Genomic DNA, 19,004 nt, shown 5'->3' on the forward strand with positions numbered 1-19,004 from the left:
CAACTTTCATACCTTTATTACAAATAAAAACTTCCTCACAAAACACGATCATCATCCATAGCTTCAGTCAACCAAGACGTGCCACAAAGCTCAGTACTCTGCACCCTCAAGTTCACTATTTACAGGCGACCCTCGTACAGTTATGGAAATCATTTCCTGTGAGCTTCTTGAGTTGCGGGGGAAAAAAAAAAGAAATGCAGCACCATCTGCTGGATGTTGAATCAAGTGCACGTCATGGACGTAAGCCGTGCGACGGATACGCACGCCATTAACATATTCCATATACAATAATTTCCTGTATTCTATAGGATATAAACGATAACGCTACATAACATTCGGTGCGTTTGTTTTCCAAAGTACTCATATTCGTCACTTGTGTTTTCTGTACTGTCGTCGTGGAAGTACAAGCTCTGCCCCCCGCTCCCTACCTACAGCCAATCATGTCGTGCCATGTTGGGACGCCGTAGCCAATCGGAAGAAGAGGAAAAGACTGACATGCCTCCGGAGCAACTGAGCGGAGTGCGGGTCGGACGGTGACGCAGCTTCCAGGCTGGGAATGAACGCGCGCGCACACACACACTACTGTATTACACGAACCCCCCCCGCCTCCCTCCCCTTTTCCCCGCCCCCTGCTCGCTAATTTGCATAGTGACTTCCGCCCCTGCTCGATGCGCGTGACCTCCCCAAGCGCGCGTGCGTGTCCACCGGCGAACTAGCGGCGATGGCGCACGGTTCCCCACGCCGCACCGGACCTCTCGAAGCGGAGCAAATAGGGAGCGGTGGGGAGGCAGCAGCAGCCATGCGGTTCCTTAAGAACCGGAGGAGGAAGTGCTTTTTTCCCACTGTATTTTTTTAAAATTAAACGGCCACCTTCATGGTGACGAGGAGGCGGATCTGGACCTACGTGTTTATACTCCACTGAACGTGGAAGTAGGGCACTACTTGGCAAGAACTCGCGGAGCCTGTCGTGGGGATTTAACAATCGGTTCACTCACGGATCGGACGTTTTTTTTGTTGTTTTTTTGAGGGGCCCGGTTTGAAGGTTTGGGATTCCTCCACATAAGCCGCCCCCCTGCCGTGCACGATCAGATGCGCGATTTAGTTGACAGCTGATATCATGGGGGAGCCTGCAGCACGCAGCCCCTTTCAAAGTACCTGTGGAGGCTGTTGAGCTCATTAAGCGCTCCGGAACTGCCATTTGCGTGTCAATATCTTCCAAAAGACTGATTTGGCCCATGATCCCGACGCCTTAGCACACTGCCGGATCTTCTGCCTGCCGCCTAACCCACCCACACGTCCACGATGTGCACCATCCCCGCGGTGCTGATCGTGTTGCTGCGTGGACTCGTCATCTCTGCGGTACTGGGCTCCAAGTCGGCGGATACTGGAGATGGAGCCACCCCAGGTAAGCGCCCCCGTACACCTCCCACCCGGGGAATACCCTCTAGTCTAGGTTGAAAAGGGCATCCCCCCCGCAGCCACGGTACATGTACCCGTATGACCCTTGAAGTTTTTTTAATTTTTTTTTTATTGTTGTTGGTTTTGTTTTTAAACCAGGAGCTACAGCAAGCCTCGTCATGTAAATAGTCAGAATAGAACTTTGTGACTGGGGAGTTGGGTTAATTAAGCATGTTAAATATGGACTAACAGACATGTTGGCACGCCGTCAAGCGGTTATGATGCACAGTATCAACTAGCGAGCGGCCGCACTCGATCGCTGCCAGGGAATAACACTTTGACCGACGTGTGACACACGGGAAGGAATCTGTATCGTCCCCTTGTACGTCTGCGGGACAGCTTAGCAAATTGTAAAACATCTGGGAAAGCTCCAGAGCATTTCAAAAGGGGAATCCGCAGTTTGGACAGAAGCACCCCTGGGCCTGACGCAAATATTGGCAGTCAAAGGTACGGCTTGCCGACAACTCTACCTGACATTTCAAACGTTTGTTCTTTTGTAAAGGCTCGCACCGAAGGCTGTCGGCGCACAGCATAAGCCCCCTTTTGGACATCTAACATTGACAAGAGGTGGAAGACACTTGAAAACCGGAGAAACCGGATGCCCGACAAAGCCAGGCGAGCCCTTCCCAGGATTCTTAGAATGTTGAGTGTTAAGTAGTCCCTTCATGTTTTCGCAGGCTTTTTGGACTGATTGTTGTACGCTAAGTTTCACCTGATTTCAAAGGCGTAGTGTACAAAGTCTTCTAGATATTCGAGATTCTAAAGAATCCCTGTGTATTTAACCAAACCACATAACTGTCTTGTGGAGTTCTGCTAGCTTAATGCTAACTCACAGACGGGCTAACGAAACCAGCACCAATGTTAACGCTAATTATAAACCTTTGACACAAGCAGTAGCAACAAAGGCCGACAAAAGCATACAGTAATGCCTTTCTGCATATATTCTTTATCCTCTGAGAATCCCAACAGGCTGGTCTTGTGTATTTCATCATCAACTCGTGATGAAAAATGTGTGAAGGCTTGATTGGTTGATTTCACATGATTTGTTTCAAATTCCTGGAGTGAGTGCCGAGGATTGTTGCAACTGGCGATTGTGCACTTGTCCTTTTCCCACTTTGAGACTGGCAAGCAAAGTTGTGATCTGCGTCCAGTGGACAATGACGCGTCAGTACCAATCTCATTACGTCAGCTCCACTTGTGCGGCCCAGAGCAGAAAGCGAGCCCTTGTGTGTCTGTCCCCTGCGGACACCATACCGGTTTTCTCACAAATGGATTAAGGAAGATTAAAAAATTGGCGCGATTTTGTATTCCGGTGGCAAAAACCCGTTTTTGGCCCTGCGATTTTGGGTGTCTTAAGGTAAAGAAGCGACATTGCCGCCCGAGGCGAGTCAGTTCAGCGACGACATGAACGTGTGGTCTCTTCAAGTTTTTTTTATGCTCTTGCGTGCTTAGCTGATTTGAGCAAACAAAGCCCCTCCCACTGGCTGCAAGCAACATCCAGTTCTTAAGTAATGAGCCTGCAGGATGATGCTCACTTCTGATAGGACTGCTCACTTATGGAACCGCTGCTCTTGGCGAATTAAGTCACATTCCATTTAACTCCTTTCCTAATGCTTTGACACTGTTAAAAAAAAAAAACTACTCAACATTTCATAGCAACAAACTAAGATAACATTTTGAAGCTCGGCAATTCAACTGTTTAAAGTTTTGCTCTTGTGCAAATTGGCTTTTCTGCATTTCACAACAAATAAATAAGAGTTTGCACAACTATTGCACCCCCAACTTAAAAACAACTCAGCAAATTGTTTTGAGCAAACGACTTGCTTGCGGTGTTGTACGAACAGAAATGTCAATGTCGTATTAAAGTTATTTCAACTTTAATGACTGTTTTTTGGCCCCCCCCATAAATAATCCCTGCAAGAGATGGAAAGTGACCAAGTACAAATACTTTGTTACTGCACTTATTTTCTAGATGAGTTTTTACTTTGAAGCCCTACATTTAAAAACACTTATCTGTACGCTCTACTCTGTCAAAGTGCACTGTCAAAAACGCAATTATATTTTTGGGGAGGGCTAAAGCAGGAATTGAAATTGGAACAACTTGAAACCATTGACATTTATGGCAACAATTAGATGAATTGTTTTACTTCCAGTATATCTTTAAATTTGGGGGGGGGGGGGGTGTTGACAACTCTCATTTCTTGTAAAATGTGGGAAAGGCAATTTTCACAACAGCAAAAGTAAAAATATCGAATTGAATTGCCCAACTCAAAACGTGTTGCCTTGAAATGGACTCAGGACTTCCATCAGAGTCTCTTGTTCCACAAGTACGTCTGCTTCTACTTAAGTACATCATGTGAGTACGTTTGCCACCTCTGGTTTCTGCGCCACGCGTACCCCATTTCAGCTTCGAGCAGCCCCAAAGCCAGACAGGTGTTTGTCATCGACGTCAGCGTCGCGACGTGATCACGCTCGTACTTGTTTTTCATCAAACTTAAAGCGGAAGTCAACCCAAACATTTTTTTTCCAAGAATATGTTCTATGCAAGCCCACTAGTTGAAACAGGGCATTGTGATAAATATTGCGTTTGTGGAATAAGTGTTAATACACTCGTTTTTAGCCATCTCTGGGGGCGGCCATTTTGTCTTCTGTCGACTGAAAATGACATCACAACGACCAATCACGGCTGGCCTGTTTTGTGAATCTGAGCCGTGATTGGTTGTGAGCAGTTGTGATGTCGTTTTCAGTCGACAACACAAAATGGCCGCCCCCAGAGATGCCTATAAACGAGTGCATGCTTAACTTATTCCACAAACGCAAAATGAATCAGAATGCCGTGTTTCAACTAGTGGGCCTGCTGGGAAGACATTCTTGAAAAAAAAGATGTTTGGGTTGACTTCCGCTTTAAGTGTCACCCTGGCGTAAAGTGTTTTTGGAAAAGCCTGCTGCGAAGGTCAGTTTAGTGTCGTCCGTCGTACTGCCGCTGTTTGCCTGTTGAGCGTCGTCGAAGGTGGACAGCTGCTGCCCCCCGTCTCAATCCATGGGCTTTAGGGTCGTTATCCAACCTAATGAGGCCCGAGAGCAGAGCCCCGCGAGAGTATTTATAAAGTTAGCGCTCAACTTTTCCCAGCTTATTTTAATGCCGATTTCCTATGCGCTATTCTGTTGTTTTCAGGTTTCAGGTCGTAATATGAAGTCCCGGTAAACGCCGGAGCGCACCGGACTGGGTGGTGTGTGCGCACAGTAGCGAGCGGCCCTGTTGTCGGCCACACGTAAAAGGTGTTTATCCCCTAGTTGGCAGCGTGCTACACTTGGCTGCCTGAGCCCTCGGCGGCGGAAGTGACCGCTAGGCCGTGGCTGAGATTGGCGACTATATTTCAAGACAAGAAAGTTTGGCTCGACTTTCTTGTCGGGACTGTACAAAATGAAGGACCTTTCCAAGGTGGGATGGGCTCCAGCTCAATGTGATCCTGAACAGGCACAGGAATGGATGGACGAACGGCGCTTCCTTGCAACGCCAAGCGGAGAAGCTCTCCAGTGCGTTTGTCATTGCTTTGATGAATTCTGACATTGCAACAGCACCTGTTCGCCGGCTCCCTGAATCCGCTCCTGCTCATGTGTGGCATTGCTCAGGCTTGTCACCCGTACACAGGAAGAATCCAAAGCTGCGCCCTTCACAGACACCTGAGACAGTCCCCGGGGCCCATCTCCTCTTGAGAGGAACTTCCGGTTCCCGTTCATGTAACGACGGTTAGTCTTGCGTACGTGAGCGTTCAGTCTGCTCGCGTGTGACAGGGACTTTCCCGCCCGTGGGGGAGGTGTGGATTTCTTCGGCATGCCGTTTGCCGGCGTTAACGATCCGACCCGTGCTTGGAACAGGCGGGTCAACGAGCGCAGACCCCAGTTTGTCAGTCACACACAACCGAAAGCCGACCTGCTCCTGGAAGCCCGTGTTTGAAGATTAAACACGGACTAGAACCGTGACGCGCTAACGACGTTTGATTACCATGTCAATGTTTGCGAGGGAGAATCCAAAATCTACAGCCTAACTCCCATCTGCATTCTGGATCCAACTTGCCTCGAGATGAGGCCCGATTTTGCCATCTTGGGACTGGCAGGTGCCAAAATGGGCCCGGTTTACATAACACACTGTACCGGACTGACGTCCCTCTTTTGCGGCAAGTGAGCCAGGCGACTGGAAAAAGTGTGCTTCTTGGCGTCAATGACCGCAAACGTTTGCCGGAGCAGCTCATTCCCAGAAGGAGCAGATCTCATCGTGACTTGATCTAGCCGCTGTCTGCTTGACTTCATCACGGCTGTCCCCGCCACTGTCACCGGTTGCGGTCGCACACATCCACGTGCCAATGGTCAAGTTGGAAAAGCATCACGAGAAAGGAACAGGCTGTTCCGTGTTGCCGGCCACGTCACGCCTCGGGTCATTGCAGCATTTCAACAATGCGATCCGACTGGATCGACACATGAACGTGACAAAGCCGATGAAGAAGGAACGCCTCTCCCTTTACGTCTAACCTGCTCTGTATTGCAGCTCTTCCTGGCCTAAAACATCATTTCAGAGGCCTGCTTTTATTCTCCAGCCAAGCGTGCCCACACGGGATTTTCCTTTTCATTCACGACAGAATCAGAACAATGAAAGATCGCCCAAGTCACAAGCAGAAGTTGTGTTTGCTTGCTGCCTAACAAGAACCTTGCTGCCTTCTTTGGCACGGGACATCCAATTCTCTATTTTAGCCCCTCTTTCTTTTGACATGGAAACTTAGCTGCAACCGTCAGTTGGCAAGTCTCGCCCACTCTCGCCTGTCACACTTACTGGCAAAAGAGCTTGTCAGAGACCAAGTGAGCTCATTTGAGGCGTCTTCAAGCTCACCTTGCCTTCGCAGTCGTTCCGCTGGCCGACGGCGATATGGTCAATCTCGTGTTCGGGGGCTGTTATCCAAACGTTCCACACAATCCCGGCAGCAAGGAGCATCTCCTTTTCTGGAAGTTTTTGCCTCAGACCTGGCGCTCCAGTTAAACCCCCTGCCTTTTCAGTTTTTCCCCTTTGAAAAGCCCAAGTTAGGATTAGTGATAATTTAACAGGGGTTTTAGGCATCCAAGGGAATGATGGTGGCAGGCCGGCGTTTCAATTGATCAATGGCAAAGACACACCCATTTCTTTCCTCATCTGATCCACTTGACAATGACAGCGCACGTCTGGTTGTGGGGACCCACGCATCAAGTGTTTGGTGGGGATTGCGTGGACGTGGGCCTTTCGCAACCAGGCAAAGCAGCAAAAACAAAACGCAAACTGACTAAGCCTTCTCTTGCAGTCTGTTTCCGCCGCTCGGCGATGCCGCCGATCGTACAAACGCTCACGTAACGTCCGAGGAGGACGACAAGGACTGACTTCACGTGCACCTGTGCTGTGTTACTGCCTCAGAAGTGAAAGTGTCCAGCAAGGAGGCCTTGCGGGAACGTTTGATAACATACGATGTTTTCTAATCGTTCAGTGCGACACTTGAAAAAAAACCAACCAGCAAGGTCTTGTTATTGACGTGCATCTTATCCGGAGGCTGACATCGCGATGCCTTTGTTTCCGAATTCCTTTGAAGCGCTTTGGTGACAGCTTGCTAAGTGAATTAGCGCTTAGTGCATGCGCGCTAAACATCTGCTTGTGTGCAAGCAAGGGAGACCTCTGCCATTGTTGGGCTCTTACATCCTGACAAACGGGAGCCCGCCGAGTTAAAAATAGCTCAGTGCTTTCCAATTTTGCAGTCTTTTGGGAGCGGCTGTTTTGATTTTTTTGCACATGTCGCTTCTCGCCAGCCGCCAACTCCTCTCCCGGAGTGCAAGGGGTCACTGGCAGCGACTTCCTGTCACATAGTTCCTCATAAGCGTCCCTCAGTACACAAAAGACAGAGGACACCTGGGAAGGGAAGGCTTGTGCTGTCATTGTTGTGAATTTCACAGACTTAAACACTGTCACTGTAAATGACAGCGTTTAAAAATATCTTGGGATTGTCTTTATTCTTAAACTTCACAAGCTATCTTAGGAAGAGTTTGGAGAACATGTGGAACAGAATTAGGCCAACAATAAAAAGAATTTGACAATGGATCTCTCCCCCACCCCCCGCAATTGAAAGCAGTTCCCAGGTGTCTTTAATACAAATTCAGACACTCTTCTTTGGACACTCTTATAGCACACTCTTGTTTCATGCAAATGAGCCACTGTTCACCTCGCCTTCCTGTTTTTCTGGCCAATGGGCCTTTGTTACCATGACAATCAGGCCCTCCCAAATATCCCCTCCACCCCAACATTGACAACTTCACCAACCATTCACGTGTGCGCAACGCTGTTAGCTAGTTTGTGCAGACTCTGCAGCTCTGCTTACCTTTAAGCTTTTCACACGATTGTGCTTCCGCGTAGCCGGCAGCTGTCACTTGAAAATCATGGGCGGAGAAACTCAATGTCGGGTTGCTATTATGTAAATGAAGCTGAAATAAGAACATTCTGAACAGATTTTCTGATACTCGATGGATGAGCAGGCTTTCCAAAGGCTCATTTGTATAATACAAGTCCATTTTTCCTGATGTGTCCCCTTTACCATTAAAACTCAATTGACTTCAAGTCCTGACAAAGTGTAACTGGGACTAGGCTGTTGGTTGGGTGTAAACAAGCAACACTTGAATTTGAGAGCCAGTCTGGCCAGCAAAGCAAATACAGCATTACATATTATGTAACTCTAATATTCAATGCAGGCTGCCGGATATCATGTGAAGGAGCCTCATTGTGTAACAGCTCCGGTTGCCGTCGGGCAAATTATTTTGTCGTTATGGAAGCCGCCACGGTTTCGGTATCAGCCGTTTTAGACCGACCGCCGACATTCTGGTCCAAACTTAGCCGGGGCACGTGTCCAGTCAAACTTCTCCGCTTGCTTCTTAAGTGGATTGCCCGAGCTGCACTCTGATGCGTCAACAGAGCCGACGTGCCCGAAATGCCACGGTCTGCTTTATGCTAAAGCCAGAAGACATTAGCCTAGCACTGAAGCGAGAACTGACACCAAGCATATGAGTGTAGGATCGCCGGATGCAAGCCAGTGTGTTTCTTGACACAATTTGGAAGCTGGTCTTTGAAGCTCTGTTTTGTGGCATTGTCACTAAAATGCACATATGATGGAAAATGTACTCATTAATTGCTTGTATGCGAGTAAATGGGGTCTCTGTAGTGCCTGCCCACTTATCAAATGTGAAATTCTTTGGACCAGTTTTTTTTTTTTTTTGCTTTGATTTGTAAGTCATATAGAGGAATATATGAGCGCTGCACTGCAGTCGTGAACACAACATACGTTATTTATCAAAAACGAGGCTTCAAGCTGTTCAATGCTACTCCAAGTTGAAGTTTACTGTCAAATTCAACATAAAAAAGTATAACTACACTTGTTTGATCAAAAACAGCCAAACAAATGGCAAAAGGCCCCGCTAGCTTAACGCGAATTCTAAGGCTAAGGCTACCTATGTTGCAGTGCTTTACTAATTCTCTTTCAGCATATGATTGATGCCAAAACCAAATGTTCAGCAGCAACATGACAGACAATACTTAAGTACTCAGTCATATAATCTTTGTCCTTTGCGCAGAAGGACTAACATTGCTATTAGTGCTGACAAGCTCAAAGAGAAGTTCTGGCATTATTATGAATCCTGTTCTCGGAAGGACACGTCCCACTGCTGCAAAGAGGAAAGGACTGCCGAGAACTCAAATGGGTTTCAGAATAACAAGTCAGTGAACAGTTAGTAGCTACATCTCAAAAGCACTTCTCAAAATCTTTTGTAAGATGCCGATTTCTATTGATTGTATGTGTCCATAAGCAAGCCCTTGTGAATTTCGCCTCGCTCCTTTAAATGAGTGTTCAACATGAACCCAACCCGCCTCGCTGTGTGGCAAAAGAGTGCATTTAAACATTTGAAGAGAACCCTCGATATATTTACACAAAACGGTGACGAACGAGAGGTGTGGTCATGGCCTGAAGGCAAGTGGATGTACCCTCATGCAAATCGGGGAATGTGCACGAGGACAACCGGTCCGCGAATCCTTATTTCACACAACTTCCCACGATAAAAGGTGTGACGAGCTCCGTACACCCGCGCCGTCAAGGATGCCGAGAATGAAGTGTGTTGGGGCTGCCGCGCTTTTTGACGACACGCTCGTCTTTGCCAAGTGTGTCTCCCGCACCGCCTCAGATGGACGTACTTTTACACGGTTCCACCTTCTGACAACAGAGGTTTTGCGATTGTGTTTGGCTCTGTTACAGATGAACGCTCATCTGCAAGGTATGGCCTTTTTCCGAGAGAAATTGATTCTGTTTTCTACTGATCAACTTGGTGTCCTAACCCAGTGATTGGCAGCCACACAGATCGTTCGGTGTGCTGCGGGAATGATGTCATTTTAGTTTTTGCGGTGACGTTTTGGTCTAGCGTTGGAATGAGATGCCCTTTGGGGAAGACTGACGTGGCCGACATGTTTGTCCCCCCCCCATCTAGACCCCTGCCTCTTGGTCATCCCCCCGTGTGTGAGCGATGCGGACCGCTTCAGCCTGGTGGCCTTGCGCCACATCCATAAAGAGCTGGACGACGACAACGACGGCGGCATCGAAGTGAACGAGAGCGTGGAGGTGAGTTTTGCAAATCCACATTTCCGATTTACAGAGTACAGTCAACCCCGGTGTTGCCCACTTACACCAGACACGGCGCTGATTTGAATCTGATCACTGGTCAAAGCCTGCGACTGCACGTTCTACATTATGATGATTACGAGCCTTTGAACGGTAATGCCCCCCGTGACCCCGCCACCCGGTTCCGCCGCCTCTGGCTGGAGCGTCTCCAGCTGACTTTGGATGGGAGGTCGGCTAAACCGGTCGCCAGCCATTAGCAGTCTTTTAACATTTGGTTGAAATCGAAGAGCTCGTCTCAAGTTGACACAAGAAAGCTTCCCGTCTAATATTTAGTTAGCAATGCTCACAAGGAGCACGTGTCACCTCCAACTCTCTACTTTGCATGTGCATTACTCTGGGCATCCGGTATGGCTGACATCCGGGAGCCCGCCCAGTGATTTCTGAAGAATTGAGTTCTCGTAAGGGCCGCGTTTGCATCGCATGGTTGTGTTAGTGTCGCTCTTTATTCTATCAACTGACAAGACCTCACTCGTGACTGGAGTGAAGCTCTTTTGAAATGCCAAATGGGACCAAGACCTGACGCAAATGGCAGACAAAAATTTGAACAGTAGACCTCTCCAAAAGGTTCCAACCCTAGATATACACCAAACTACAAGCCTAAAACATTTTCATTACTTTAAAAATAAATGGTTAAATTCAGATGACTACTTTGTGCCATTATACTGCATTACATTTTCGACCCTGTGATACATGCTCATATTTTTTTTCTCTGCATTGAACAATTGTAGTTTGGCACTTAGTGTACCTTACAGATAGCTACCTGCCAATCACCTCTATCATAGCGATCTGGGTCTTTTAACTGCATAATCTTTACAAGTATACCAATTCTCAAGATATTTTGCTATTGACTGATAATATGCCGTGGCCAAATTTGCAAGTGTATAGGAGAACTATTTGGCTGCGGCATCGGATCGTTACTGAGTGCTTACCTCTCAGAATTGACGCCAGAAACCCGAGACGCAATTTGTTTGACATTTCAACCCAAGTGTCTTTCAATTATTTGCGTGTTCATGACAGCTTGTTGCTGGGAAACCTTGAAAAGTTGCCAGCGTTTGATCACACGCTCCACGTGGCAGACCCTCGTTGAACGGAAAGGCAAATTCCCGTTGATCTGGAGCGACGCGTGTTACCCGACCTGGACACGCCAACAGCCGGAAAGACAAAAGTTCCCGGATGCGGCAACTCCAACTGGGTCATTGTGGGGAAGGACTTTGGAGGAGAGGGCAACGGGCATTAAAACGAGAGCGTCTTCTCGCACCCCGGCTTTCTGCCAATTCCACCGCCGCTGGTTGACACCTTACACCCGTCCAACACAGATTCCACTGGCGCTTACTGCCTTTGGTTCCGCCCTCACTTACAGTACCGCCCAAAAGCTGAGAGGCTGATGAAGGTGATGGTCATTCATTGTCGTAATGAAACATCCGTGAACTGGACATCCACTTGTCCGCGACCTGCATTTCAGGCATAAAGTGCCACCGAGAGTCCCGGAGATGCATGCTTGACCTCGGTCGACCGAGATGTTTTCATGTGTCACCTTCCAAAGCGCTTATCCTGTCCAGGGTCGCGGGGAGGTGCTGGAGCCTATCCCAGCTGACAATGGGCGAAAGGCAGACTACACCCTGAACTGGTCGCCAGCCAGTCGCAGGGCACACGCACACAGACACCGTCGCTGAGCGGGAACCGATCCCACGCTGCCCGCACACAACTCGGGCGTGTGTACCACTACACCATCAGTGACTCTCCACCGAGATAAGATAAGATAAGATAAGATAAGAATGCCTTTATTGATCCCACAGTGGGGAAATTTTCATTGTTACAGCAGCAAAGATCACGGAGGTCACACAGGGACACAGGCGGCATAATGTGGCCATTAATGTATAACATTGACGGCAAACATTTAGGATCAAACCTATGTAAATATACGCAGTAACGTGTGTATATATACATGTATGTACACACCAACCTACATCTACATAAAAAGTATGAGGAACACTCATTTCGGCCTGTACATAGTACAGAGGAAAAAATACTCTAAGTAAGTGACAGTGCTGCAGTGCTGTAGTGAAATGTAAGGGACGGCATTGGATAAAAATAAAACTAGACTAACAGTAGTGGGGAATGTTGAGTATTGCACGGTATTACAGTAGTGGGGAATATTGGGTATTGCACGATATGAGCTCAGGTGCAGGACTGCACAATTGCACTAATGTCCGCCAGTTTGTAGAGACTACACAATGTTCTTGTTAAAGAGTCTGACAGCAGCAGGCGAGAAGGAAGAGATGTTTCAGGTGAAAAGATCAGTCCCAATTCCTGACTGATTCTTGAGCTGAACATCTCCACATCAGGTGGTGTTCAGTGACCTGATAGGACTTCATCATTGCGGGTCATTTAGCAACATGTCATTGACGAACGTAGTCCTCAGTCCTTAGGATATTTGCATTTCAAGTTGGCTTTATTCGTGGACTTGCAACGAAAACTCCCCAAAGAGCCATTTCACCACCCTGAAGCTTTGATCAAACAGTTCCTGCCTGTCTCATCAGCCCGAAGCATCAACAACCACAACCGCTTGATGATTATTTATAGTCTCGGAACTGTGCCGCGTCTTTAGTGTAATGTGGCTATTAGTTCCATCCAGTAGGTCCTCTGTAGCTCCCTGTTCTTCTTGCTATGCGCTTGTTTGCTGTTCATGTTTTCTGGCAACAGTGAGGTTGCCCGAAGCCACAGGGCACATTTACACAGTTCTATATGCATTTGTACCACACCTGAGGGATAAGAAGTCCCCGATTGGCAAAACTAAGAATCAGTATCAATTGGAACTCAAACTGTATGCGAATTCAAAGTCACGCCCAATACAATAGCGGGAACCAGTAACAGAGCCGAACGGCACTGACAATAAGAAATGGTAAGTTTATCCGTTTGAAATTTGAGCACGGGTTATCCCCGCAATGGTACATTTAGGGGCAAAAGCTATTCTGGCAGTTCTTTTGTTGTGGCTAAGACTTCTCTACAGGGCTGCGAAGTTCCGAGCTGTCAAAAGGAGGACTGTCGGAAAGTTAACACATACGCAGGTGGAAGTGGAACTCTTGCTGGCCGCTCAAAGTCCCTAAAAGGAAAAAAGACCAGAAATGAAAGTGTGTGTATGTATAAGAGAGCGCATCGCGTGAGAGAGAGCAGTCAGACAACTGTGCAGAACTGTCAAACACACAATCATTGAGAGAAAAAGAAGTGTGCTGTAAAGAAACAGCCCCCTGCCCCAAAAGCAGATGCTAATACATCTTGTCATCTCTCCTTAGTTTATCAGAGAAGACATGAAGCAGCATCAGACCAACAAGCACAGCAACCTGCACCGCGAGGACCAGCACATCACCGTGGAGGAGCTTTGGAAGGGCTGGAAGACCTCTGAAGGCAAATACATTTGTTCTTGCAACCCAGACACATGACACCAAAACACCCAACATAGATGAGCCTTACAGTTTGCTCTCATACTGTATCCACTTTGGCCGCGGACTCGCTGAGATAATCATACGGCTTTGTGTGTCTCTCAGTCCACAACTGGACGCTGGAAGACACGGTGCAGTGGTTGAAGGAGTCGGTGGAGCTGCCCCAGTATGAAAAGAACTTCCGGGACTTCCGTGTGACTGGCAACACATTGCCACGGTTAGTAGACACTTTCGCCTTCGCTGCCGACAAATGCGTTCGTCTTACTAGACAATGCTGCCCTCTGATGCTAGCCAAAGGCAGCCAAGCAGATACTTTGAGGCCACATCAGATCGTCTTACAGCCTGAACATGCTCGTCTTAAAATAGGGCAGAGTCTTCAAATGGAGAAATGTGAAATACGAGCAAAGACGTGACCGAACAACATCACGGTCTAACGGTTCCGGAGTGTGTGCGTGGTCCAGGAGCCACATCCGCGTCGCCGCCTACCGCGGCTGCACCACCATGATTGTCTGGCTTTGTGTTGCAGAATCGCCGCAAATGAGCCGTCGTTTCTGTCAATGCAGCTTAAGGTGTCGGACCAGCGACACAAACAGAAACTCAACCTCAAGGCGCTCGACGCAGTCCTTTTCGGCCCCCCGCTGCGTAAGTATGCGCCTGGCTGGCATTGCGTTGACTTGACCGCACGTGGCCTGTGAACGCTTCAAATGGCATCGCTGGCGTTCTCCTTTCCCTCAGGTCTGCAACACAACTGGATGAAAGACTTCGTCCTTATGATCTCCATAGTGATCGGCGTGGGCGGCTGCTGGTTTGCCTACGTGCAGAACAAGTCCAGCAAGGTGCATATGTCCCAGATGATGAAGGATCTGGAGGGCCTGCAAAACGCCGAGCAAAGCCTCCTCGACCTGCAGAGTCGGTTAGCGAGAGAAATGCAAAACAAAAAAAAACCTGGTTGGGAACCGTGGCAAATATTCAAACGGGTTTCCTCCCTGTCAGTTTGGAAAAGGCTCAGGAAGAAAACCGAACGGTCATTGTGGAGAAGCAGAATCTCGAGCAGAAGATGAGGGACGAGATCACCGGCGCCAAGAAGGAGGCCCACAGACTTCGGGACCTGCGGGAAGGCGCCGAATGCGAGCTCAGTCGGCTCAAGTACGCCGAAGAGGAGCTTGTACAGGTGAAGCCTGCCTGACATGCGGCAAATAGGGAGACTATTCGGCACGCTTCTAAACCCAAACCCGTACACCCGGCCGGCGTAGGTCCGAAAGGCCCTCAAGCGAGCAGAGAAGGAGATGCACTCGGAGCGGTCGCTGCCGGAAGCCCTGCAGAAGTGGCTTCAGCTCACGCATGAGGTGGAGGTTCAGTACTACAACATCAAGAAACAGAGTGCCGAGTTACAGCTCTGCGTCGCCAAGGACGAGGTAGCCGTGACCAAGCGTCCTCTGGGCGTTCCTTTCGTTGCCTCCATTTCCAAATCTTTCCCTTTTTGCATTCCAGGCGGAGAAAATCAAAAAGAAGAGAAGTTCCGTGTTCGGAACTCTTCACGTCGCACACAGTTCGTCGCTGGATGAGGTGGACCACAAGATACTTGAGGCCAAGTTAGTGCACGAACCATGACAGCGGTTCTCAAACGAGGCTTTTTATTTGATATAGCTCGGCCATACATGGCTAAAGCTTGTCTTTTTTTTTCTGTCTTTAGAAAGTCCTTGTCCGAGGTGACGGCGTGCCTGAGGGAGCGCCTGCACCGCTGGCAGCAGATCGAGAGGCTCTGCGGTTTCCCCGTTGTCAACAACTCGGGACTGCCGAGTCTGACGGCCAGTTTGTACTCTGACCACAGCTGGGTGGTGATGCCGCGCGTCTCCGTCCCGCCGTACCCCATAGCTGGCGGCGTGGACGACCTGGACGAGGACACGCCCCCCATCGTTCCGCAATTCACAGGTGAGGCAAGAGGCATGGTGGCGGTGGAGGTGTGTGCTGTGTTTTTGGCAGACGGCAAACACTTGTTCAGAAAATGTCTTTGCTTCAAGCGGTTTTCAAGCTTCAAAGAAAATGTTGTGTATTTAACCAAAGCACAAAACCTTGACTTTCATAATTCTGGTAGCTTAATGCTAACGCATAACTTGAAACACAAGAGATAGGCTAACAAACCAAGCATCGTTACTATTAACTATGAACCTTGAAACAAGTGCTATTTCAACACTGTATGCACTGTAAAAACAAACTAATATTATGGCAGCATAGCTAATCGTAGTGAATTACATGTGAATTCAACCAAACCACATAACCTTGTCTTACAAAAGTCTGGTAGCCTAATGCTACACTTAATGTGAAACGCATTACACAGGCTAACAAACCTAGCATCGATATCACAATAATTATTAACCTTGAAGCAAGTGGTATTTGTACACAACATAGGCAGCAAGCGACACATACAAAGCATATCACTGCGTAGAAAAAAAGAAAAGAATATCACTGCATCTGAGTAAATCAAAGAGAATAACATGTTGTGTATTTAACCAAACACATAACTTTGTCTTCCAAAAGTCTGTTAGCTTAATGCTAACGCATAATGTGAAACGCCAGAGATAGGCTAATGAACCAAGCATTGATATTGCAGTAGCACTGTATATTTCTAAACAGCAGAGGGTCACTCTGAGCCTTATGAATGCTGTGAAATCCTTTTTAATCTTCTTAATCTCCCGTATCTTTTTTTTTTTTTTTTTTTTTTAATAGCCACGCTGATGCGGCCGGCGCTGACACGCAACAGCAGCGCGTGCCGCTCCCGCCGGAGCCTCATGAGCTCGCCGCCGTCCTCCATGATGTCCCCGGATCCCGACCTGCTGTCCATGGCCAGCTCGTCCCTCTCCTATCCCCTCGAGGCCGACGACGAATATGTCATGTTCAGCTCGGATAGGAGGGGGTATGTAGCGGCGGCCGGAACGCCGAGGAATGGTTTGAAAGTGTGGACTCTCAGGTGTTTTATTCAGACATTTTTACTGGTGCTTTGGGGCTAAGTGGTAACGCTGATTCATGCATGAAGACCTTCGGTTTCGTCCGAGGACAACATCCCCCATTTGAAGTAGTACTAAATTTCTCGATGAAGAAGAGCATTGAAGGGTTTTGTTATGTTTTCATGCCGGACTTGCCGGTGTCACCAAAATACAAAACAAAGCAACCAGGCTTCAAACAGCCGAACCCTGGGTCAGTAGGTCACCCGCTCTACCAACTGAGCCAAAGCCACCCAGCAAGAGCAACACAGTGTTGTTTCCTTGCTGGTAGTTGGCGACACCAGCAAGACTCCAGCTGGTCACCAGCTCATGTCAGGGCCCGAGCAACGGGCTGGCGCTGCCGGGCGACTGCGGCTCAGTTCAGGGTGCGCGCTGCACACTGAGCCAAGGGTTGGCTGTTCAAATCTTGGGTTTTGTTTTGCTTTGCTGCATGAAAACACAACAAAACATGCTGGTCTACGCTGATTTAAAAAAAACAAAAAAGGGACGAGAGGGAACAGTTGTATTCACGGCGGCCTGTAACAACACAAAGAATAATCAGCAACACACCAATACCACGCATCCATTGACTAACATACTAGGCTAAATAACATGCTAGCACAAACTGACGAGACATCACACGCGGGAAACGGAACCTTGCTAGCTAGCACCGAACATAACCAGAAAGTCACTAAACTTGCCTTTTGGCATTGACACAACCTGCATCAGGAAAGAAGCAGAAAGATATGTTTCCGTTTCAACAACAACCACTGATAGGCATAACTTTGTGACATTTTTCTGCTCGCCTCCACGTCTCCCAGGGACGCCGGCCAGGAGAGCAGCCCCGACGCCGACACTCCGAACTCCTCGATGGGCCGCAGGGCGCCGCACGTGGTGACCCTGGAGAACCCGTACCGCAAACTTTCCCGTGAGGAAATGCTGCTGTTCAACCACACTTGCTCCGAGTTGCCCACATCCACCAGCAGGACCAGCAACAGCGGGGACTCCACCCCGCCTCCTTTGCCCCCCACGCCGGCCGGCACCCCCCCGGGCCCGCCGTCCACCTCGCCCTCGCCGGACCTGACTCGCGTGGCGCCGGACCCGCGGGCCGTCACGCCCCCGTCGGGGAAGGCGGCGTACAACGGGGTCCTGGAGAAGTCGCACAGCTTCGGCATGCTGCCCGCCGGCGCGCTGCCCTCGGTGGGCCGCTACCCGTCGCTCACCTCCCTGGACTCGGAGGGCCGCAGCGTGGGGCGGGAGCACAAGCTCCAGAGCACCTCCTCCCAGGACTCCAGTGACAACGGAGAGAAAATCAAGCGCTCCTCCTCCAAAATCAAAAGCTTATTTAAGAAGAGAAAATAAGATGGCAGTGGTGTGCGCCAAACAAAACACGGACGCCCAACGGCTCTTCAACCACGGGAAGGAGCTCGGTCTGGCCGCTGCCAAATCTTCCACCGTTGCCTTGGCAAGGCCAAACGTCAAACGTCGCAACATGACCGAAGCCGGTCCTTTATTTCCAAGCACACGACGACTTTTGTGACCACGGCACACATTTCCCCTTCGTCGCGCAATTTCTGGATTGAGGTGCTCCCGAGCACTTGATTTCTTGTTACGTAGCGGGGAAAACAAAACCAAAAGGTCCCGCTCAAAGCTTTGTTGCACTACTTCCTGATATTTTGGGAAGAGAGTTGACATTTATGACAAAAGGAAAGGTCACACGATGCCACTTGAATGTTGACGCTCATCTTAACATTTTAGATTTTATTTGATTTTTTTTGGGGGGGGGGGTAGCTTCCTGAAGTTGTTGATCTGTTGTTCCTTTGACCTTGCACTATTTCATTGCCTTCCCTGCGTAGCGACTTCAGGTTTTCCTCCAGATTGACATCAAGGCAAATTCTTGATTTGAAGAATACTGTGATGATGCCCGCCTCCATCGTCACACAAAGTATCAGACACTTTAATTTTGCGCCTCCCCCCCCAATAAAAAGGGCCTCGGGGGGCCGATGACGACGCAATACGGACCTCCTGGCATGATGATGTCAAAAAGCTCCTTCCTCACACTGTGGCTTCAACGTAGCTTCTCACCACTGATGGTGGCAGAGAGGTTGACGATGTTTACGAGGTGTGCGTGACAGGATGATGAATCAATGCAATTATTATTATTATTATTATTATTATTATTGTGGACTAAACAGCACACACTGAAGGAATAAAGAGAACTGTAAGGTGGGGAGAAATGTTAATGACACACTAGTGTTTTTGAGAACATTTTAAGTGTGAATATTTGTATACTGTAGAAGAATTGATAAAAAATAAATGATTAAAAAAAATGGCCTTTGCGATTGTCGACATCTTCCTGTGAACAGAAAATACCCGCTTTCGCTTGAAACAATGATCGA

General features: G+C 48.6%; 1 protein-coding gene and 1 long non-coding RNA gene across 3 annotated transcripts in view; one reads left to right on the forward strand and one right to left on the reverse strand.

Annotated features, from left to right (window-relative positions):
- Positions 1-19,004, reverse strand: part of LOC147150765 (uncharacterized) — a 495,403-nt gene that overhangs the window by 6,921 nt on the left and 469,478 nt on the right. The gene's annotated exons all lie outside the window — the stretch shown is intronic.
- Positions 649-18,946, forward strand: stim2b (stromal interaction molecule 2b). Of its 2 annotated transcripts, none has more exons than XM_086024355.1 (12): positions 649-1,405; positions 9,994-10,124; positions 13,478-13,589; positions 13,730-13,841; positions 14,151-14,266; positions 14,360-14,537; positions 14,618-14,795; positions 14,878-15,039; positions 15,116-15,216; positions 15,318-15,556; positions 16,352-16,592; positions 17,427-18,946. In XM_086024355.1, the coding sequence occupies exons 1-12, from the start codon at positions 1,303-1,305 to the stop codon at positions 17,965-17,967; spliced, it is 2,214 nt and encodes a 737-aa protein (XP_085880481.1). In that variant the 5' UTR covers positions 649-1,302; the 3' UTR covers positions 17,968-18,946. The 2 variants fall into 2 exon arrangements, with proteins under 2 accessions (XP_085880481.1, XP_085880482.1); XM_086024356.1 differs by having other exon boundaries at positions 16,352-16,538.

This window comes from Filicampus tigris, chromosome 2, assembly GCF_054856515.1.
Source record: "Filicampus tigris isolate MCC_2025a chromosome 2, RoL_Ftig_1.0, whole genome shotgun sequence".
Taxonomy (NCBI): Eukaryota; Metazoa; Chordata; class Actinopteri; order Syngnathiformes; family Syngnathidae; genus Filicampus; species Filicampus tigris.

Bases quoted from the DNA above. Each gene is read 5' to 3' on its own strand.
- stim2b (XM_086024355.1), top strand. From the start codon at position 1,303: ATGTGCACCATCCCCGCGGTGCTGATCGTGTTGCTGCGTGGACTCGTC. The intron at 14,267-14,359 runs GTAAGTATGCGC...CCTTTCCCTCAG, and splicing joins CCTTTTCGGCCCCCCGCTGC to GTCTGCAACACAACTGGATG. The intron at 15,557-16,351 runs GTGAGGCAAGAG...TTTTTTTAATAG, and splicing joins CATCGTTCCGCAATTCACAG to CCACGCTGATGCGGCCGGCG.